At 42.4% G+C, this 19,186-nt stretch overlaps 1 protein-coding gene across 2 annotated transcripts in view; it reads right to left on the bottom strand.

The window, feature by feature from the left end:
• Nucleotides 1-244: 244 nt before the first annotated feature.
• The window catches only part of ATP1B3 (ATPase Na+/K+ transporting subunit beta 3), a 31,936-nt gene continuing 12,994 nt past the window's right edge, over nucleotides 245-19,186 (bottom strand). The window contains exons 2-7 of one of the 2 annotated variants that reach the window (XM_003341871.4): nucleotides 6,283-6,411; nucleotides 5,735-5,842; nucleotides 4,087-4,271; nucleotides 2,717-2,767; nucleotides 1,278-1,361; nucleotides 245-898 (exon numbers count right to left, since the gene is read on the bottom strand). In XM_003341871.4, the coding sequence (XP_003341919.4) occupies nucleotides 734-898; nucleotides 1,278-1,361; nucleotides 2,717-2,767; nucleotides 4,087-4,271; nucleotides 5,735-5,842; nucleotides 6,283-6,411 (722 nt within the window). In that variant the 3' untranslated portion in view covers nucleotides 245-733. The remainder of the gene's footprint in view (nucleotides 899-1,277; nucleotides 1,362-2,716; nucleotides 2,768-4,086; nucleotides 4,272-5,734; nucleotides 5,843-6,282; nucleotides 6,412-19,186) is intronic. The other variant, XM_056807800.1, reaches the window with a different exon arrangement.

Consider the following 19,186-nt stretch of genomic DNA (forward strand, 5'->3'; position numbering starts at 1 on the left):
CTCCCCCAAGCCTACAACCCCCCCCCGGCCGGCCCCCACACGCAGGTGAGCCCGGGGGCTCCCGCCAGTGCAGACCGTGCCGCGGCGTCCTTGCTCCCCGGCTCGAGGCGCCGGCCCAGGGGTCGCCGGCGGGCTGCGGGGAGTACGAGGAAGGCCAGCGGCCTCGGCAGAGGCACCCTTGTGAGCGTGCGGCTCCCCGGCCCCGCTCCAAGGCTCGGCGCCACAAACGCACGCCGAGCCAGTGTGTTTAAAATCCATTTTATTGATCTTCCTCCTCACACACAGAACTTAAGGCGTCTGCACGCGTCCCAATTCTGGCAGAGTTCTGGCGGTCGGGCGGTGGGTCAGGCAGGCACCTCTCTCCTTGGTCCCTAGGTGGGTGGGCGGGCGGGCGTGGAGGTGAGGACAGCACGCCGTGTGGAATCAGCACAGTATGGACAGAGCACAGCACAGGAAGCTTTAGAGACACTCGGACAAGACCACCATTATTGTACGTTGAGTCGGCTATTTACAGGCCCTCGGAGGACACGTCTAGGTCTGCGCGCTGGTCCCCTGGGGCAGGCAAAGGCAAAGGCAGTTACTGGGAGGACATTACACATTAGAATCTGGAAGCCCATTATTACGCTACCCGACGTCCTGCACCACCCCAGCTTCTCCCACGGAGGGGCTCCGATTCTAGACCGGCAGGCCCCGCGGGGACACAGGAAGACTCTGTGGAGGCGGGCTGCTCAGCCTAGTGAGCCAGGGTGACTTTGAAGGCGATCCGTCCCAAGAACTTGTCCCGCTCGTCCTGGTTCTTCAGGTTGGGCGACCCTTCCACCTTGCACTCGATGCTCGCCTCCTCGGACCCGGGCTGAAAATTCACCTTGAGAGCGACCAGCGGCTGCAGATAGTTCTTCTGGCAGAGACAGACAACAAGGCGTGGGCACGAGGGGAGGACGCCGAGAGGGGCGCCCCCCGGGCAGAGGGGCTCAGGGCCCTCTCCTCCTCCTCGGACACCTCCCCCATCCCCCCCTTGGGTAAGGCCTGTCGGGGTCCCGGACGATTCTAAGCCCAGCCTGGGATGGGGGGGCATTTGTGGGCCACCACAGAGAAGAGCTCCAGGAGGAAGCCTCTAGCCTGACGGTGACACGAGCCCCTTCTTCACGGGGGCCCCTTGAGACCAGAAGCCAAGGGCAGAACAGAGCGTGCCCGGCAGAAAGCCGCGTGACGGGAGGCTGAGAAAACCCTAGACGACGTGCTATAAAGGCCAAGCGAGCGAAACCCGGCATACTTACATGCGCTTTTTTCCCATAATACGGAAAATACATTAAGTCAATCTTTCCAGCGTCTGGGAAAGTTACTAGGTTGACTCTTTCCTCCTAAAGTTTAAAGCACAAGAAAACCACGTCAGCCCAAGAAGAACGTGCCCACGCCAAAGTCATTTTCATCATAGGGACATGGCAGGAGCGAGGAGGAGGCGGCCGGGCGGCCAACCTCCCGATGGAAGTGCCGCCCGTCCCACGGCGGGACGGGACGGCCGGAGGGGCGGGCTGGCGAGGAGACACGACCCCCCAGTAGCCCAGAGTGAAAAACGTGGCTGTGAAAGCAGAGCCGTGGGGGCCCCCGCACGGATCAGGAACAACTCGCTCGGGTTCTAGGTGCTCTCGGAGGCGGCGACGTTCTGAATGGATTCCCAACTCTAGTCTGCAATGCCGGGTTTACAAACACCCAAAGATCTCCGTTTCATCGATCCAAACGTCTGGATCTCGCCGCAGCACCCACACAAAACCACACAGAGAAAAAAAAAAGCCGCCTTCCCCGGGGCCCCCCCGAGAGCCTCTGAGTGTGGGGGTGCCAGAAGGCCCACCCGGGCTGGAGCTCCCCACTCTCAACAAATCCGTTTTTCTCCAAATTTCCCACAAATCTAAGATTTCGGTTTTACAATGTCAGTATTTTGTCTCACAATATAAACAGGGTCCCCCCCCACACTCATGTGGCTGCTTTCCCTTCAGCAGGCCAGGCCAGCACGTTCTCTACATCCAATCACGACCCTCAGCCCCAAGTTCTACTCCTTTTACCCAGCTGAGCCCCATTCAACACACCAGAGACTTTTAGTGTTTGTTCGCTAGACAGCACGCTGGGGACCAGAAGCTTACGGTCCTTTAGTGGGAGGGGAAAAAACATATATGTCTATGTCTAGATCCAGGAAAGCCATTCTTCCTCTCCCCATTGGGGGTGGGGGCAGTGCCATCCAAGAGGAAATGGGCTTCAATTGAAGCAGACAGAATGCATATTTGAAATGAGGGCTGGTTGCAGAAAATAGATATCTTTGTCTCACTTGGATTTGTAGCATGAAGAAAAAAACAAAAAGATATGAAAACTATGCAATAAGTTTGACTCAAAGCCTACGAGGGAAGGAAAAGCCAGTGTAACGTACACATACCAACCACAGGCAATAGTCTGCATGAACCTGGGGAAAATCAGGCTTCAACTCTCAGGCCCAGGGAGTTCCAGCGAGGTCCGCAGCCCCTGGTCCCACAGATGCCGAGCCGAGCCTGGGTCTGGGCCCAGGTGTGGCTCCACACTCCCAGGCTCTTTCCACAAGGCCTTTCTCATCACCAAGACTAAATGAATGGCATGCTATTCTCTAAGCAACGAACTAAAAGGACAGACACTTTTCAGATTGAAGGTAGTTCTATGGAATTTTAAACACTGTTTTCAAAATGATACTAACCTTAACATGACACTGTATACTTGGATTTCCTTCAGGTTTTAATCCAATTATCTAAGGTTAAGAGAAAATGGATTAATTTTCATCCTATGTATAAAACCATAGTTTCACCATTTCCCCAATATAATGTAACCCCTTTATGATGCTGGGGGACAAGTGAACATTAAGTCATGTAAAGAAGATCTACCACACTGTATTTTGAAATCCTTTGCAAACCATTTTACTCTTTGTCTAGGCCTCTTTATTCATGCTTGCTATTTCCCCACCTCCTGGAATATGCCCAAGTGGTACATCTGTTTCACCTGAAAATTCTGGCAACTTGGAAAATACGAAGGCTTTATGACCCCCTCCCTCAACACTCCTGAGTGCAGCCTAAACCACACTAAAATGCAAGCGAGAAACCAAACAAGCTAAAATACAGTCGGCAGAGATCCTTGGACTGAAGCCATGGGGCTGCTCCTCCTTTGAGTTAGACCCCTGCCCTCGCGCCAACCCTGCAGGGTGCTCTCTGGGCACACCCGGTTTATGCCAATCACAACACGTAAAGAGCTTGGCAATGAGGACAGCTTCATAATGAATTATCACACATTAGTAGATTACTCCTGCCGGTATATATTTCTCAAATGATTTATTCCTCAAATCACTACATGAACATTTTGGAAAGAAGTTAGTATATCTCAAGACATTTCAAATGGTATCCAAACAGGAGGATCAGCCTAGACACAGCAGTGGTTATCCTCTGGGGTTGCCATTATTTTGAAGGGAACAAAACTGCTCCTTTCTAAGGTCATGCCCAATTTACTGTTGTTAGCAATGAAAACAAATATACTGTAGTGTCATGGTACATGAAACCAATAAACACCAAGGGTCCCCGCTGCAGATCACAGCTGCTAGGATCACATTAACAATGTTCCTCCAGACGACCAGAATGAAATTCTGTCTGTACCACATTTATTATATTTATCTGGGTTCTAAAAAACAGACTTTCAATTATTAAATAGTGCAGAAAAATCTGAATATACTCACATTGTGATTTAAACAAAGAATTTGTCATTTGAAATGAATCTGACTGTTATAAATAAAATCTGCAAACGCATTAATGTATCACTTTAGTTTACAGAGTGTTTAAATCAAAATAAACCAGTAACAATGTAAAAAAAAAAGGGATCTCCATTATTAATCTGCAAAAAAATAATTCTCATAGGTCTAGGTATCATTTCATTGTTTTGCTTAAAACTTAGGATCACTCATTTTTCCTCTAAATCAACTGAGTCATAGAATCTCATTAAATTCTGGAAGATGGTAGCTCAAAAAGTTGAAAAAACATCCAATAGTACATTGCTAAAGCTCCCAAACCCTCAACACATACTTACTCGATTCATTTTCAAAATTACACAAGGACTTCCTTCATCAAAGCCATAACTGCTGTCATTCAATCCAGAGCAGACTTGAAGTATTTTAAGAGAAAATTTACAAGCCAGTTTAGACCTGCTCTTTTGTTCAAAAAAGATTCCACTTTCACATTCTATGTTTTTTTCTTGCATACTGTCTTCATATTCTTATGGGGAAAAAAAGAAATAACTTTATTATTTGCACATCAACTATCTAAAGATGAACAGATTTTGTAGGTATGATAATTTTAGGGGAAAGATTTCAAAAGACCAATTTCAACGTTAATTCATGTGCTTATCTTATCTTTTTTAAAACTATAAGACTATTTCTTGAAATGTCTTTGCTATTAGGACTACAGCAGACCACTGAAGTTCAGTTTTTTAGTGCTTTCCTCATGATCGTGACAAAGTTTTATGGATATATGTATGTGCTATCTTCCTAGTCTATTTTTCAACTACTGCTTGGTTCATTCCTAACTCTTTCTTGTTATCCACCATTGAATAAAAGATGGGTGGTGGGACTGCGCTGTCATTTGTCCTTCATTGCCACCTGATGAAGAATGTGATGACTTGCAGAGAGAATAAATATAAAATAGTTAAAAGGGAATTAAGGGGCAGGGAAGGAACTAGTAATTGCTAGATAAGGAAAGTCTCATGTGGGGGTCCTTGGTATAGAATTATAATGATAATTTGATGTTTAATTCTTTGAATATTTTTTTCAAATCATGGGTTCTTAAGCTTGGGCTCCCAAGGGATTGGTGGATTTCTGAGAGGAGTGCCTTTGAACTTTTATGGGAAAAAACTATTTCTTTATAGTAATATAATTGGGTTTCATTTGTAATCTTATGTATTTCACTTTATGCATTTAAAAACATTCTAAGGAGAGGTCTATAGGTATCAAAAGACTATGGGGGCCTGATATCACCCCCAAAAGTTCAAGTAGACTGTTTTTTAGGAAAGGGTAAGATTTAATGATTAGAATCTTCATCATCATCATCATCATCATCATCATCATCATCATCATCATCATCATCATCATCATCTTCATTTTCTTTTCTTTAAAGCCAGCCACACGAGCTTTATTTGCTCCTATATGGAGTTCTTAAATAAGAATATCTATTTACTTTGAATTCTCATATTGACTTGCTCATCTATGTTCTTCCAAATAGTACTGGCAAGAACAATCAATACAAAAAGACAGAAACATCCAATTAATTTATGAAAATTATGCCCCCCTTTATGTTTTGTATCTTGCCTGATGAGTCAAAATTATTTGGAAAATACCATTTGTTACCTTTTATTTCCTTAAAGTGAAGTAGAGCCCCTCTTCTCTCCATCCCCCGCCCCCTCTCTCCTTCAAGCTAGAGAAGAACCAGTTAAACTTATTAGAGATTTGAGTTTGCATTCTGGAGTGATGGGAGGACCTCAAAAGCTGAAGGAAATACTTGTCCAGAGTCCAGGCCTTCCTGGATGTTAGAAGGAAAAGTAGCTAAGACTCTACAGGGGGCTTCTAGAACTTCCCAAGTCTTCAAACTTCTAGTGATAGATACACATTTTCACTTCTGAAGGAAATAAAATTTGAACTAATTCCTTTGACAAATAAAACACATGTATAAGAAAATAATCTCACTCTTTAAAAAGTGTCCAAGTGCGGTAACATAATGTTCATAGGAGGTTTTTTCAGAGATATTGACAAAGATCTCCAATGCATTCATTGGTTTGGGGATAATTGAAAGCCCTGCAGAGTCAAAAGATTAAAAATCAATTTTCACCTCAGAATTTTAATTACCAATTAGACCAAACCCCCAAAGGCCCTCCAGGCATACTAATTCCTGCCCCTCCTCCAAAACCCACCCACTCCCTTGACTTAAAGGGCATTGACCAATGCTGGGAGAAAGAGAATAAGGCAGGCAAATGTTAGGTGACTTGTGCAGGGCCCTCTTCTTGACTCCAGGCCCAGCGCTTTCTCCAGCGTGAACTAGCCCAACAGAGTCAAAGCGAGCACCAACAAGCCCACTCCCCCGCCCCACCCTTATGTTACTGGATATTAATTCCTTGGAACAAACAAATTCCAAGGAACAAGCCTCCCCCTCCCCCATGTCTAAACCACGTTCTTAGAAGAAGACATTTTACAAGAGAACGGTCAGGGAACACGGTGAAAAGGCTGCGAGGTCCCACCTGGGGAGGCGATCAGGTCCTGATACTTTGGTGTTTCATCACTCAGTGTCTGCAGCATCACCCACATCATGAAGGTGAAGAGAGCAGCAAGGAAGCCATAGAAGACCACGTAGAAGAGAAAGATCAAACCTGCAACGGGATACACCAGGCCTTGTCACCCTGCTCCAGGCACCAAGGAAACCCATCCAGAGAGGCCAAGCTATGGATGCAGCCATGCAAACAGCCAGTGTTTCTAGGAGACCTTCTCCCCAGGGACCCCCCTGCCCTCCAGCCCTCCAAAGCCCCAGGGGCTCCCCGGCCAGGCCAGGACTGACCCAGCCCCAGGCAAGACCCCAGACAGGAAGCTGCATTAAATGCAAGAAGAGCCGACCAAGCTCCCTATTCTTGGTCGTTTTTCTCTTTTCACACTGGATGGGGTCTTGGTAGATACCAGGTCAATCATCCATTTCTGGCCCTGGAAGCAACATGGCTCAAATAACTATAGAATCAAAGCTCTAAAAGTAACAACGGTCATTGCAGGAGGTGGTTTGTAAGTGTTATTAACATGAGGTTAGTGTTTTATTTAAGTGAAAGCTCAAATGATTTGAATGAACACGGTTTTTCCCAGTGAAGGCCCGGTGCTAGTCCCAGTGGAAGGGCTGGAGCTGGAGCTGGGGGGGTTCACCAGGTCTATGGGCATGCCCGAGGCACTCTGTTTCAAGAAAGGATGAGGTGGCTTAAAGCAGTGTCTTCTTGAGTCAGAGTTACACTTTTACCAGAAGATCAAAATAGGGGGAAGAGGCTAGCAGAAGAGACAGCAGAACCGTCCGCAGACAGCATCGCTCCCTACCACATAGCAGCAGCCTGTTTCAGAAAAAAGAAAAAGGAAGACCCGACTCAAAGAAGTCATCATGTCAGCAGGAAAGAGTCAAACAGAGCTCACAGGCCCAAGGACCAAGCAAGAGAACACACATTTCTGAAGTCCATTCATTTGGATAAAAATAAGGTAGATGACGAGGAAAACTTACCTGCATTTTGAAGAAAGTCTTATCACACCATTTCCTAGGAACTGATGTAAATCTCCAAGTATTGGGGCTTGGCTTTTGGAACCACCAGATTAGCCTCCCTTCCTCCCCCCACTTCTCACATGCATTTTCCATTTTATAGGCTTCTCTGGTCCCCAGGGCAGGCATTGCTAGTAAAGGTGTGAATTGTTTCAGCTACTGGAAAGCAATTTAGAAGGATCCTCAAAGTGACTAAGTTGGGCCTGTGCCCTTTAAACCAGCAATGCCTTTTGTCAATTTGGAAATCTAGAGATCCCCAGTGTATTTAGTCGGGAGGTAGAAACCCCAGGTTTTGACTTTGTCACAGGAGAATTTCCCCTTGAGGGAAGGTCCCACCTTCACCAGACAATAAACATCCACTTCAGCTTTGGCGCAGTAGGTAGAGCATCGGTCTTGCAAGCTGAAAATCCCAGTTTGATCCTGGGAAGGAGGGTGTGATATACTGGGAAAGGCTTCTGGAGACAAAAGAGCTACTTGATTTGGGATGGGGTCTACCTCCCACCTGAAGTGGGACCTTCCCTCAGGGGGGAAATTCTCCTGTGACAGGTCAAAACCTGGGCTTTCTACCTCCCGACTAAATATACTGGGGACTTCTAGATGTCCACGTTGACACTTTATACCAAAGAGATCAGAAAACAGAAGAATCCCCCTGTGCACATTTTAGGATTTTTCTGTCATTTTGCATTTGTTCTTATACCTTACTTTGACATATTTTAAGTTTCTAGCAGCTCTTTTTGTACAGGCGCGGCACAAGGCTCACAAGCCAAAGGAAATACGAAGGAAACCGTTTCTGAGAAACCTGGGCAGATTTGTATGAACAGATGCCAAGTAAGGGGAGCAGAACCAGGAGAACAATTTATACAATGACAAGACTCTAAAGACAAAGAACAGGGAAAGATTCAAGGACTCGGAACAATGCCGTTACCAGCCACAATAACAGAGGGCTGAGGAGGAGGTAAGGCTACCCCTGCCCTTCAGACAAAGGATGGACAGACTCAAGGTGAAGTTCGGGACATAGTTGCAGACAGGGCCAATGCGGATATTTGTTTTGTATATTTGCTTATTTGTTACTAGGTCTTTATTTTTTCTTCTTCTTCCAGTGGGAGGAAAGGAAGGAGAAAAAGGAGGGAGAGAAAACGCATAGTTCTTAATTAAAAAATATTTTAAAAATAAATTTCATATTGAACTTAGGGAAAATATAAGAAACCAGAGAAGATATCATAAATCAGAAAAATATCTTTAAAAGACAAGATATCTGGGCATAGTTGAAATGTTTTAAAGTAATATTAAAGGACATTCCAATGTGTTTTTGCAATATAAGTATAAAATGTATCAACTGGCCTTGGCCTTGCTGCAAATCTTTATATCTTTTCCCTAAATTGAGTTTTTGTTTTCTGAAAATAGCAGTCTTGACAAGACCAAAAAACACATTATAATTCAAATGATTTTTACGCCTTACTAAACATGAAAACCATCCCATCAAAAAACAATAATGACTTGATCAAAGGACTGTGCCTTCTGCTAAGATAAAATACCCCCCCAATAACAGTAAATCATAAAAAAAAAATCCCAAACCTACTGGTTTAAAATGAATAATTACAGCTCTCAACTAAATTGTAACGATCACTTTTACCAACAGATAATCTTCAAATAATTGCATAGACTTCATCTGGGGGTTTAAGATCAATGTGGGGACAGCTGGGTGGCCCAGAGATAAGAGGTCCTGGGTTCAAATGTGGCCTCAGACACTTCCTCGCAGTGTGACTTAAGGCAAGTCACTTAATCCTGTCAACATGGAAATATAGAAATCCCCAGTTTTACTTAGTTTAAAGGTAGAAACCCCAGGTTTCAACCTTGTCACAGGAGAGGTTTCCCCCTGAGGGAAGGTCCCACTTCACCAGACACTGGACATCCACTTCAGCTTTGGCTCAGTAGGCTCAGTAGCATCAGTGGAAAGCTGAAGGTCCCGGGATCCTCAGTAAGGAGGGTGTGATATACTGGGAAAGGCTTCTGGAAACAAGAACTACTTGACTTTGGATGGGATCTGCCTCCCACCTGAAGTGGGACCTTCCCTCAGGGGGAAAACTCCCCTGTGACAAGGTCGAAACCTGGGGTTTCTACCTTTAAGTAAACTGGGGATTTTTATATTTCCATGTTAAACCCCACGGCCTCATGCTTAGGCTCTCTTGTCTGAACCAATACACTGAGGTAAAGGTTTAAAAAAAAAAAAAGGAGATTGCTGTGGATCTGCCTTAGGCAGCTCAGCAGCCAGCAGGGACCCAGGGATGTGGAAGGTAAAGTACACAGACAACCCGCAGGACTGAAGAATGCAAAAGCAGATCCGGGTCCATACAGATCTCAAAAGGTTTCAATCATTCAGGAAATTTTTTTAGAAGGTAAATAAATTACGAGCTACACTAAAATGCGGTTTGATGAAGCCTTATCCCAACGTTTTTTCATTCACAGGCTATCTGCTCAATGCCCATTTGGGGCTCCGGCTCCTGTGCTGGCACCAGCCTGGCACTCATCCCAGTAGCCTTCCAGGCCATGAGCAGGGGGGGAGGAGAACCCGGCCAGGTCAGACCAGAAGGGAGAAGGGAGAGCCAAGAGGAGATGGTGGATCCACATTTTAGAAATTCTGAATATTCTCAAGTATTCTGATGGAAAAGGCTTACTCAGGAAATGCCTCCAATACTGGTTCCTTTTAAATCCCTGAAAAGTTGTCCTCCCCGGCTGCCCCCTCCCCCCATGTTGGCCTCCAGCTAGAATCCCACCAGGTGAAAGATTTCCAGCTCCTTCCTGAGCAGATTTGCTTCCATCTTGTTCACACTCCTATCCCTTCCCTATCAGTCTGGGAGTGCCTTGTTTTTGCCCTTTGTATCCCCATATCTTAGCACAGTGCCCAACGCCAGGAACAGCATGTTAACTTGACCATCATTCCTGGAACAGAATTCCTCTTCACTTCCACCTTTCAGAAGTCTTCGATTCCTCCTGAACAGGGCCTTTCCAGAGCCCTTCCTTCTGGCTTTTCTTTAGAAAGGGCCAAAATGGTAGCAGCGATCATTTTTACAGAAAATGTATCAACTGTTGGTTAAGTAAATCTTCAATTCAAAAACTGTTATTTTTTCCTTTATAATGTGTTTTTGCATTTGATGTGTAAGTACAAAAACAAACAAGAGTCACACACTGAAAAGTTGGAAAACTTGCTCAACCAGACCATCATGCTGAGAATTAACAGCTCTATCAACCTACCTCTCAGCAGTAGGCTAAGAAAACTTCCTTCTTTCATATCCTTCCTAAGGCAGGGAAGTAGTTAAATATTTCCCCCCTAATTTGTTATTGTTATTGAGTCATTTTAGTGGTGTCTGACTCTAGGTGACCCCATTTAGGGTTTTCCTGGCAAAGACAATGGCATGATTTGCCACTTCCTTTTCTAGCTCATTTGACAGATTAAGAAACTGAGGCAAACAGGATTAAGTGACTTGCCTAGGATCACACAGCTAGTAAGTATCTGAAGATAGATTTGAACTCAGGAAGATGTCTTCCACATTCCAAGCCCAGGACTCTACCCGCTGTGCTGTCTATCTTCCTGAGACGCTCCTCTCTCCCCTAAGATTTAACATCTATTTATTAAAAGGTACCAAGACCCAAGCTGGAGATGAAAAGACAAAACCTAAAATTCATCTCTCCCCCCCACGGAGTGGTAAACAGGGGATACAAACCTAAGCAGATAAGAAAATGCAAGACAGAATTCTCTCAAGGCTCAAATCAACAACCAGGTCAGGCAGGCCAAGCAGAAGTGAAGGAGAAGAACACCTGGAAACGGTGCCTACAATCAGATTATGAAGGGTGAGAAGGCTACTTTATCTTCTTATAGGCAACCGGCAAAGCTAATGGAGCCTGAGTGAACAACTGGCCACAAGTCACAAATAGGAGAGGGGCTATTAATTGTCAGAGAAGACATTAATAAATTACATACAATGGTTAAAAACACTATTATAAAAGTTAACTGGAAACTTGACATTTTATGGGGCAGGTGAGGAGCATGACATAGTAATCCAAAGACATTAAATCCAATGCTACTGTATTGGGTTCTGTAACACATTTTAATATATACATTTGATTAAGTGAGCCCAATACTTTGAAATTTAAAATTCAAATGAAATGAAATCAAACTGACTTATACTGACAGATCTTCATCTACAATGAACATTCTCATTGTCTAGTCCAATAGAGGAGAGTCAGGAGTGCCGCTTCTGCAGGCCTCTTAATACCCAACTAAGGAACTGTCCAATTTTCGTTCCAGGCCCACTCTTCTCCACCCACAAGTCGATGAATATGGAGTTTCCTGTTCTCTCACTAGGATGGCCTTCCATTATCTTCTCTGGGGGTATAGATTTGTTTTATTATTACTTTTAAATAGTTATATAAGGCGTTAAACGTGTACAAAACATCTCATTCCATGTTACTACAATCTTGTAAGACAGATGCTACTAACCTTTTACAGTTAGTTGAGGGACTTGCCATAGGGTCAAAACTAATTAAGAATAAGAAATGATTCAAATTGAGGTTTTGAATCTCACATCTCCTTCCTTCCTTCCTTCCTTCCTTCCTTCCTTCCTTCCTTCCTTCCTTCCTTCCTTCCTTCCTTCCTTCCTTTCCTTTCCTTTCTTTTCTTTCAAAATCCTTACCTTCTACCTTAGAATCAATACTGTGTACTGGTTCCAAGGCAGAAGAGTGGTAAGGGCTGGGCAATGGGAGTTAAGTAACTAGCCCAGGGTCACACAGCTGGGAAGTGTCTGAGGCCAGATTTGAACCTAGGACCTCCCATCTCTAGGCCTGGCTTTCAATCCACTGAGCCACCCAACTGCCCTCTCTTTTCTTTTTTGCTACCAAACAGTAAACCACATGTTGACTAACAATAAACAAAAAATAATGACAAAGTCAACAAAGGAGTCAAAGATTTCTTTTGGGATCTCCTCTATCGGATCATTAAGTCAACAATCTGAGGTGTGTGGTGGTGGTGGTGGGGTGTGTGTGTGTGTGTGTGTGTGTGTATGGTGTAGTCTGAGTAGAGAAGACTTTCTTTTTACTTATTCTACTCTTAAAATGGGGTCCTATAAAAATTCACCCAAGTACCCTGTACCATGACAACTTACCATGGAAGGCAATAGCCTCCAAAAGTTACCTTACTCTATAATCACTCCCTTCTAAAGAGCACAATATCCTTCTTGTAATAGGTATTTAATAATAGTTTTGTGAGATAATCCTATTTCTTTCATTTTAATTCCTTATTGATACTTTTAAAGTTGACTGTTATTGCTCCCCAGTCTTATAATGTTCATGGAATATTTAAGCAAAAGAAAACCTGTCAGCAGCCACATTTGACAGTACTGTCAGCGCTCCACTCCTTTCCCCTCCTCACTTGACAACTGAAATTGTTTCCTCATTAGCCCTCTAGAATCTGATCCCTTTTAGAAGGTCCCAGTCCCCCGCCTCTTTTAACGGCTGTTCACTGAGCATATGGTGCTCTTGGTTTTGCTTCTTTTGCCCCTGAATCAATTCATAAATGTCTTCCAAAGTCTCTCTGAATTTGTCAAAGTGCAACAATATAAACTGATATCTGTGACACCACCTTTTTTGGTTTCAAGTTTTGATTCTGGTTACCACAAAGTGTGCTTTGCGGCACCTTTATCTCCTTGGGTTATCTGCTCAAAGAGGATCAAAATGTCCAGCATTTTTGTTATGCTTTTCAAAAGCAGTCCAAAATCCAACCCATAATCTATTAGTGAAACCCATTCCTTTATCCCAAAACAGCCACTGTGGAGCTACTGAAGAACTGTGAGTTCCAGACTGGTGAGCCCCAAGTGGTGAGAGTAGATCAGCTGCCACCCACCAGGGACATCTGAAGTCAAGGGCACCTACAAAGTTTAAATCATTAAGAAAAGTAAAACCAGATCATTTGAAGCAATAATCAAAGTAACAAGATTCTAAATACAATAGCCAAGTGTGGATATTGACCTTTGAAGTCCACCCTAACCGAATTTTAAACAGCGGTCTTCCACATTCTGAGGCGATTCATTTTAAAAAACCAAAACCAAAACTAAACTCCCTTACCTTCTGTTTTAGAATTGATGGTAAATACTGGTTTCAAGGTAGAAAAATAGTGAAGGTTAGGCAATTGGGGTTAAGTGACTTGCTCAGGGTCACACATCTAAGTGTCTGAGGCCAGATTTGATTTGATCTACTGTCTCTAGGCCTGGCTCTCTATCCACTGAGCCACTGAGCTGCCCTGGTGACTCATTTTTAACTGATTATACCTACACACTAAGCACTATAATTTTTTGGTGGCAAAAACTGACATCAGGATAAATAATAGCCAAAACTTTTTATTTCAGTCCCTCCCCTCTCTTCATTCTCACAAATGTCTTCTGACCTGTTAAGAATCTGGGGAAGAACTCAGTATCATTTAATAAAATTATTCAGTTTTCCCTACCCCAGGTGCATGGGGATCTGGTGCCTGGAGTACTGTGAGGGCCTGATGTTGGGTGGGCGATGGGGAATTGGTATGTGAAGCAGGTTGGTACTGAGGGAAATGAGGAAGAGGAGAGTTGGGGAAAAGGATTCTCCTAGTATCTGAATAAATCTGGTGACCTAAAAATGGAAAATGAAAAGTGAAACACTGCAAAGAGACTGCGCAAGTTTTCCTCCCACTAAGACAGCAAATATGACCTAAGTCAATGACACCCATCTATACAACAGTTAAGAAAAACAGCCAGAATCTGGGCTTCTGTGCCGATGCAAAGCCTTTCTTTCCCAAGGCATGACATGCTCCAAACAAGGGAGGCCAGGCTACTGGATGGTCCAGGGCTAAGCAGCATCAATCAGCCAGAGGCACCCAACGGATCTCGCCCTGGTCTCCTATGAGCTGTCTAAACTCCTGCCCTGCTCAGACATCCCAAGAAGTCTCGTTGGTTCTGGTCGCCACATTTTTTGTTAAAGACACGGATAAGCGAGGAGTCTAGGAGCCAGAGATTCTCTGGTCAAGCTTTTACCGGAAGAAGACCAAAGATAAGAACAACGACTCAGTCTACATCAAAATACCTGTAGCTGTACCTTCCATGATAGCAAAGAAAACAAAGTAGATACAGTTGATCAGGGATGGCTAAGTAAACTGTGGTATGAGAATGTAATAGAATGTTACTGAGCTATAAGAAGCATTTAATGTGAGAAACACAGAGAAACTTGTGAAGACCTGTATGAACTGACAGTTTCTACGACAACTACAACGATGTACCCATCCCCATCCAATCAAAGTGGATGAAAAATTATCCACAAGAAGAGGGAAGGTCCACAAATGTTGCTCATGGCACATTATTTTTAAACTTTTCTGATGTATTGATCAGTTATGCTGATTTTTTCCTCTATAAAAAAGTACTATTTGTGGTATGGGATATTTCTTTGACATGGGGAAGAAAGCTTCAAGAAACAATAGAGATGTAAAAATCAAAAGACATCAATTAAAAACTTATTTCTAAAAAGATAAATCAGTTGAAGGAATGGGGGATGATGGGAAGGATTTTTGGGGAAGCATGACAAGTATTTCAATAGACTACAAGCTTCCTGAGGGCAGAAACTGTTTTTCAGCACTTAGAAAATGCTTTTCAAGTCTATGAAGGATCAGCAGAGGATATAGGAACTTTCCTCTCTGGGGCAGGATAAGGACCAATGGATTTGAGGTAAAAAAAAGGTCAATTTGCTCTTAACATAAAGAACTACCTAATAAACTCCCAAAATGGCACAGACTACTAACTTTAAGAACTGAAGATTTGTGACCTCAAGCAAAAGCAAACTGGCCAATGATGGCATACTTCTTAAGGTTTGGGTTAGACTAAATGGCCTCTTCTACCTCTGAGTGTGTGTGAAAACATGATCTCTTTATCCCCTAAAAGCCAGGGTATAAACTTCAAATTAATCTCAAAAAATCATTTCAAGAATATCTCCAAGTGTTGGGGTTTTCTCCCTCTCTTTCTTTTTTAAGTATATTTAAACTATTGCCATAACAAAGGAACTCTGTTGGCTCTTTTAGAATGACAGCTCAATATGTGCTCTTCTTTGCAGCATCTCCTAGGCCTGCCGGTCTGCAATCTCTCAGATCCAAATCCAGAACACTTGTCCATTTGAAGAGAGGCAAATCTCAGTGCAGACCACATCTTGGAACACAGGCAGAAGATGGCTATTAATGAAGGCTTTGAGAATTGTAAATCTCTAGCTTTTAAAAATAATTTTAAAATACTGAGTTTAATATTCAAAAGAATCATTTTCACATAAAACAGAAAAGGAAAATTACATACAAAAATGAATAGTCTTTCTCTTTAAGTATAATAAATTCAACATACTACTTTCCAAGCTGTCTGGCTTATCTGTATTTTCTTCTGACTTTCTCTCAGTTCACTTTTTGCATTTAAAAAAGTGCCTTAACAACTCTCTTATTTTCTTTTCCATCTTATCACTAATTTTCCTCCATCTTTCTCCCTTGGGCCCAAATAACCCCATTAAGAGAGGAGCTGGGTTTCATGGTTCTTCACCATTCCTTATCATAATTGGTCATTTGGGGCCTTGCTCAAAAGTCCATAGATCATTGAAGGTCCCCACCCCCACCCCAAGCTGTTATCAGTGAGACAGTATTTTTAAAAAACAGGATAGGTGTTTATTATACACGTATCAATTTATATCTCCACCTTAATTTCAACTTTTTTTTTAAACTGTTACCTTCTATGTTAGAATCAATACTATGAATATTGTGTATTGACTCTGAGGCAGAAGAGTGGTAAGTTCTGAACAATGGAAGTTACTTGTCCAAGTTGCACAGCTAGGAAGTGTCTGAGGCCAAATTTGAACCTAGGACCTCCTATTTGTAGACTTGGCTCTCAATCCATGGAGCCACCTAGCAGACTTCACTTCAACCTTCTTTTGCAAGACCAGTTGGACCCCTTGAATCTAATAGAATATATCAGTAAACAAAGGTAGAACACGAGGGCTGTGACAGATTTAAGGGATATCTTATCGAACAGGCACCGAAATCTAAGGAATAAAAAGGATGGACATGGCTATTTTTATCAAGACATTTTTGAATGCCATTCAATTAAAAAGTCTGTGTATATAAGAGACTGCAGTTTCATGTTCAACTCTTTGATGTTCTATTCTGTATATATGGAAACGCCCATTTTTATAACATACTACTTTCAAAGCTGTCTGGCTTATCTGTATTTTCTTCTGAGCTTCTCTCAGTTCATAAAATAAAATATTAATAAAATAAAATAATATATTAACAAAATAAAAATAAAGTTTGTTGCCAAGTTTGGGGATCTAATTTTTAAAAATGGGACCTTATTAATAATATTCAAAAGATAAAACAAGTGATTTTTTCTTTATAAAAACTATATTAGTCAATTTAGAATTATTCCCAGTAAAAATTATCTGCCTTTGTGACACTACCCTCCTATTGGTTTTTAGCTAGAATTCTTTCTCAAAGGAACCTATGCTATCTATTCCAAATTTAACAAGAATACTTCATGTGGCCATCTTTAATGCCTTCCCTTCCCTTCACTAGAAATACAAAGCTTATGATGATTATTTCCTTTTTTTCAAAACAGAAATTATTAGACATGTATAAAGTGACTGCTTTTGTCACACAGTACTAACACAAGAAGAATTAGCACTCCAAAACACTTCACAAGATGGGGGTCTCTTAAGAAGTTACATTGTTAAATGTAATCCACATCCTCAGAGAGAATCATCTCCAATTTAAGGACTTGCATTTCCAAAGAGTAGAAAGGTCTAGAGACCCAAACAGAAAGCACTCTATTCGTTCTCAGAGGCAGCAGGAGTTAAAAATAAAAAGTATCGGACTTATAGTTAAAAGTTGTGAGTTTTAATTCTCCCTTCTTTCCTTCCTGACTGATAAGAGTCACACACATACAAGCTTTATGGAGCCAACATTTTCTGATTTGTTAAAAAGGGGATAACCCCTCACCCCCAATAACTTTTTTCACAGGACTGTTGTGAAAATTAAGTGGCAATGTACATGAAGCATACTGGGAAGTGCTTGATTAATGGAGACCATTCTTATTCTTACCAGGCTGCCCAGTTTACAAACCTCTGGCTGAACCAACTGTTTGGGAAATAGTACACAGCAATATGGACCAATGGTAAAAGCACCAGCAGAAGTCACATTCTAGAGGAAGAAAGGGAGGCAAGAGAGAAAGAGGAGAGAGAAAGGGGGAAGAGGAAGAGAGACAGATATGAAACTTATAATAAATTAAAAGAGACAATAGTTTTTAAAGGGAACTTTACTGATTTAAAGCTCATTTGATACGAAATATATAACTTGGATTGTTCATAACATAATTAAATGTAGCAGGCATATTTTGTAAAGAAAACAGGAAAAATATTATTGGGGAAAAGGGGAGAAAGTTTTTCATCTTGAAAAAAAAAACACACTCAAACCATCCCATATACCACCCCCCAGATAGCCTTCCCCCAACTAACCACCCTTGAGACAATCCCCTCCAACCGTGAAAGACAGATGCAGTTCTGATAAAGGGGGCTACTCTTCTCTGGGATGTACCTCCCCCCAGTGCCAATTAGTCATATAGACAAATGACAGTAAAACCAGAAATCCTTCTTGTAAAAATCCAAGATATTTATTTTAAGACATAACAGTCTAAAGAAAATGTGGTTTGACAAGCAATTTTCTCGTAGAGTCTGAGTCTCTGTTCTGGACACCAGATTCCCAAGAGGCAAAAGACTAGGCTGACTGACACAAGTTTCCTAGGAGAAGCATATGTTAAAAATTATATTTAAAATTGCAATTAGCTTATTTTTTGATGACTTGCTCCCTTCTAGTGTCTCCAGAAAAGGACCAATAAGACAATTTCTTTTTATATATCCTTTTTTCCCCATCTCTCCAAGCATTCTCTCTTCCATTCCTTTCTCATGATCCATTCATGTTTTCTTTCTTCTTATCTCAAGGAAATATATGCCAATTTCAAAGGTATCCAGAAGAGTACCTTAGTTATCTGCCCCTTTCCTGTTGTTATTTAACATTTTAATCAATGATTTGGATAAAGGCATTGATATCACACATATCGAATGGGCAGATGACACCAAGTCTAGGGAAGAAAGCTATGACAGAAAAAGCATCAGTGGATTGGGGGTCAGGCCTAGAGATAGGAGGTCCTGGGTTCAGATTTGGCCTCAGACACTTCCCAGCTGTGTGACCCTGGGCAAGTCACTTGACCCCCATGGCCTAGCCCTTACCACTCTTCTGTCTTGGAACCAATACACAGTATTGACTCCGAGATGGAAGGTAAAGGTTTTTAAAAAAAATTGGTTAACATGGTCTGACAAAATTAAATTAAATTTAGGTAAACATGAACTTATGTTTCAGCTTCTTTTAAAATTTCAATTTCAAGTACAATATAGTGTATCGACTGAAATTCTCAAGAGGCAGTATTTGATTTTAAAATTAATTATTAATTTATCTGTCAAGACAGCCTAACCTGGTCAGGTGACTCTCTTCCCAATCCAACAGGATGAAAAAAGAGCTCTTCCTTCCTTTGGCACAGGTTTATGTACCACTCAGCCCCTCTCCTGGACATCCTAAGACATCTCTCATTGGCAAAAAGCCACTGATGAGGTGGACTTACGAGGCTTCCATTACTTCATCACCAGAGGAGTGTTCTTGGTTAGAACCCAGAAGACACCAACACATTCAGCCCAGTTGAGTCCAACATGGCTGCTACGATTTGATGACTTCCCTTAATCAGAGTTAACTATGGCTTCTCAGCCCTGTCCTT

Source organism: Monodelphis domestica, chromosome 8 (genome assembly GCF_027887165.1).
Source record: "Monodelphis domestica isolate mMonDom1 chromosome 8, mMonDom1.pri, whole genome shotgun sequence".
Taxonomy (NCBI): Eukaryota; Metazoa; Chordata; class Mammalia; order Didelphimorphia; family Didelphidae; genus Monodelphis; species Monodelphis domestica.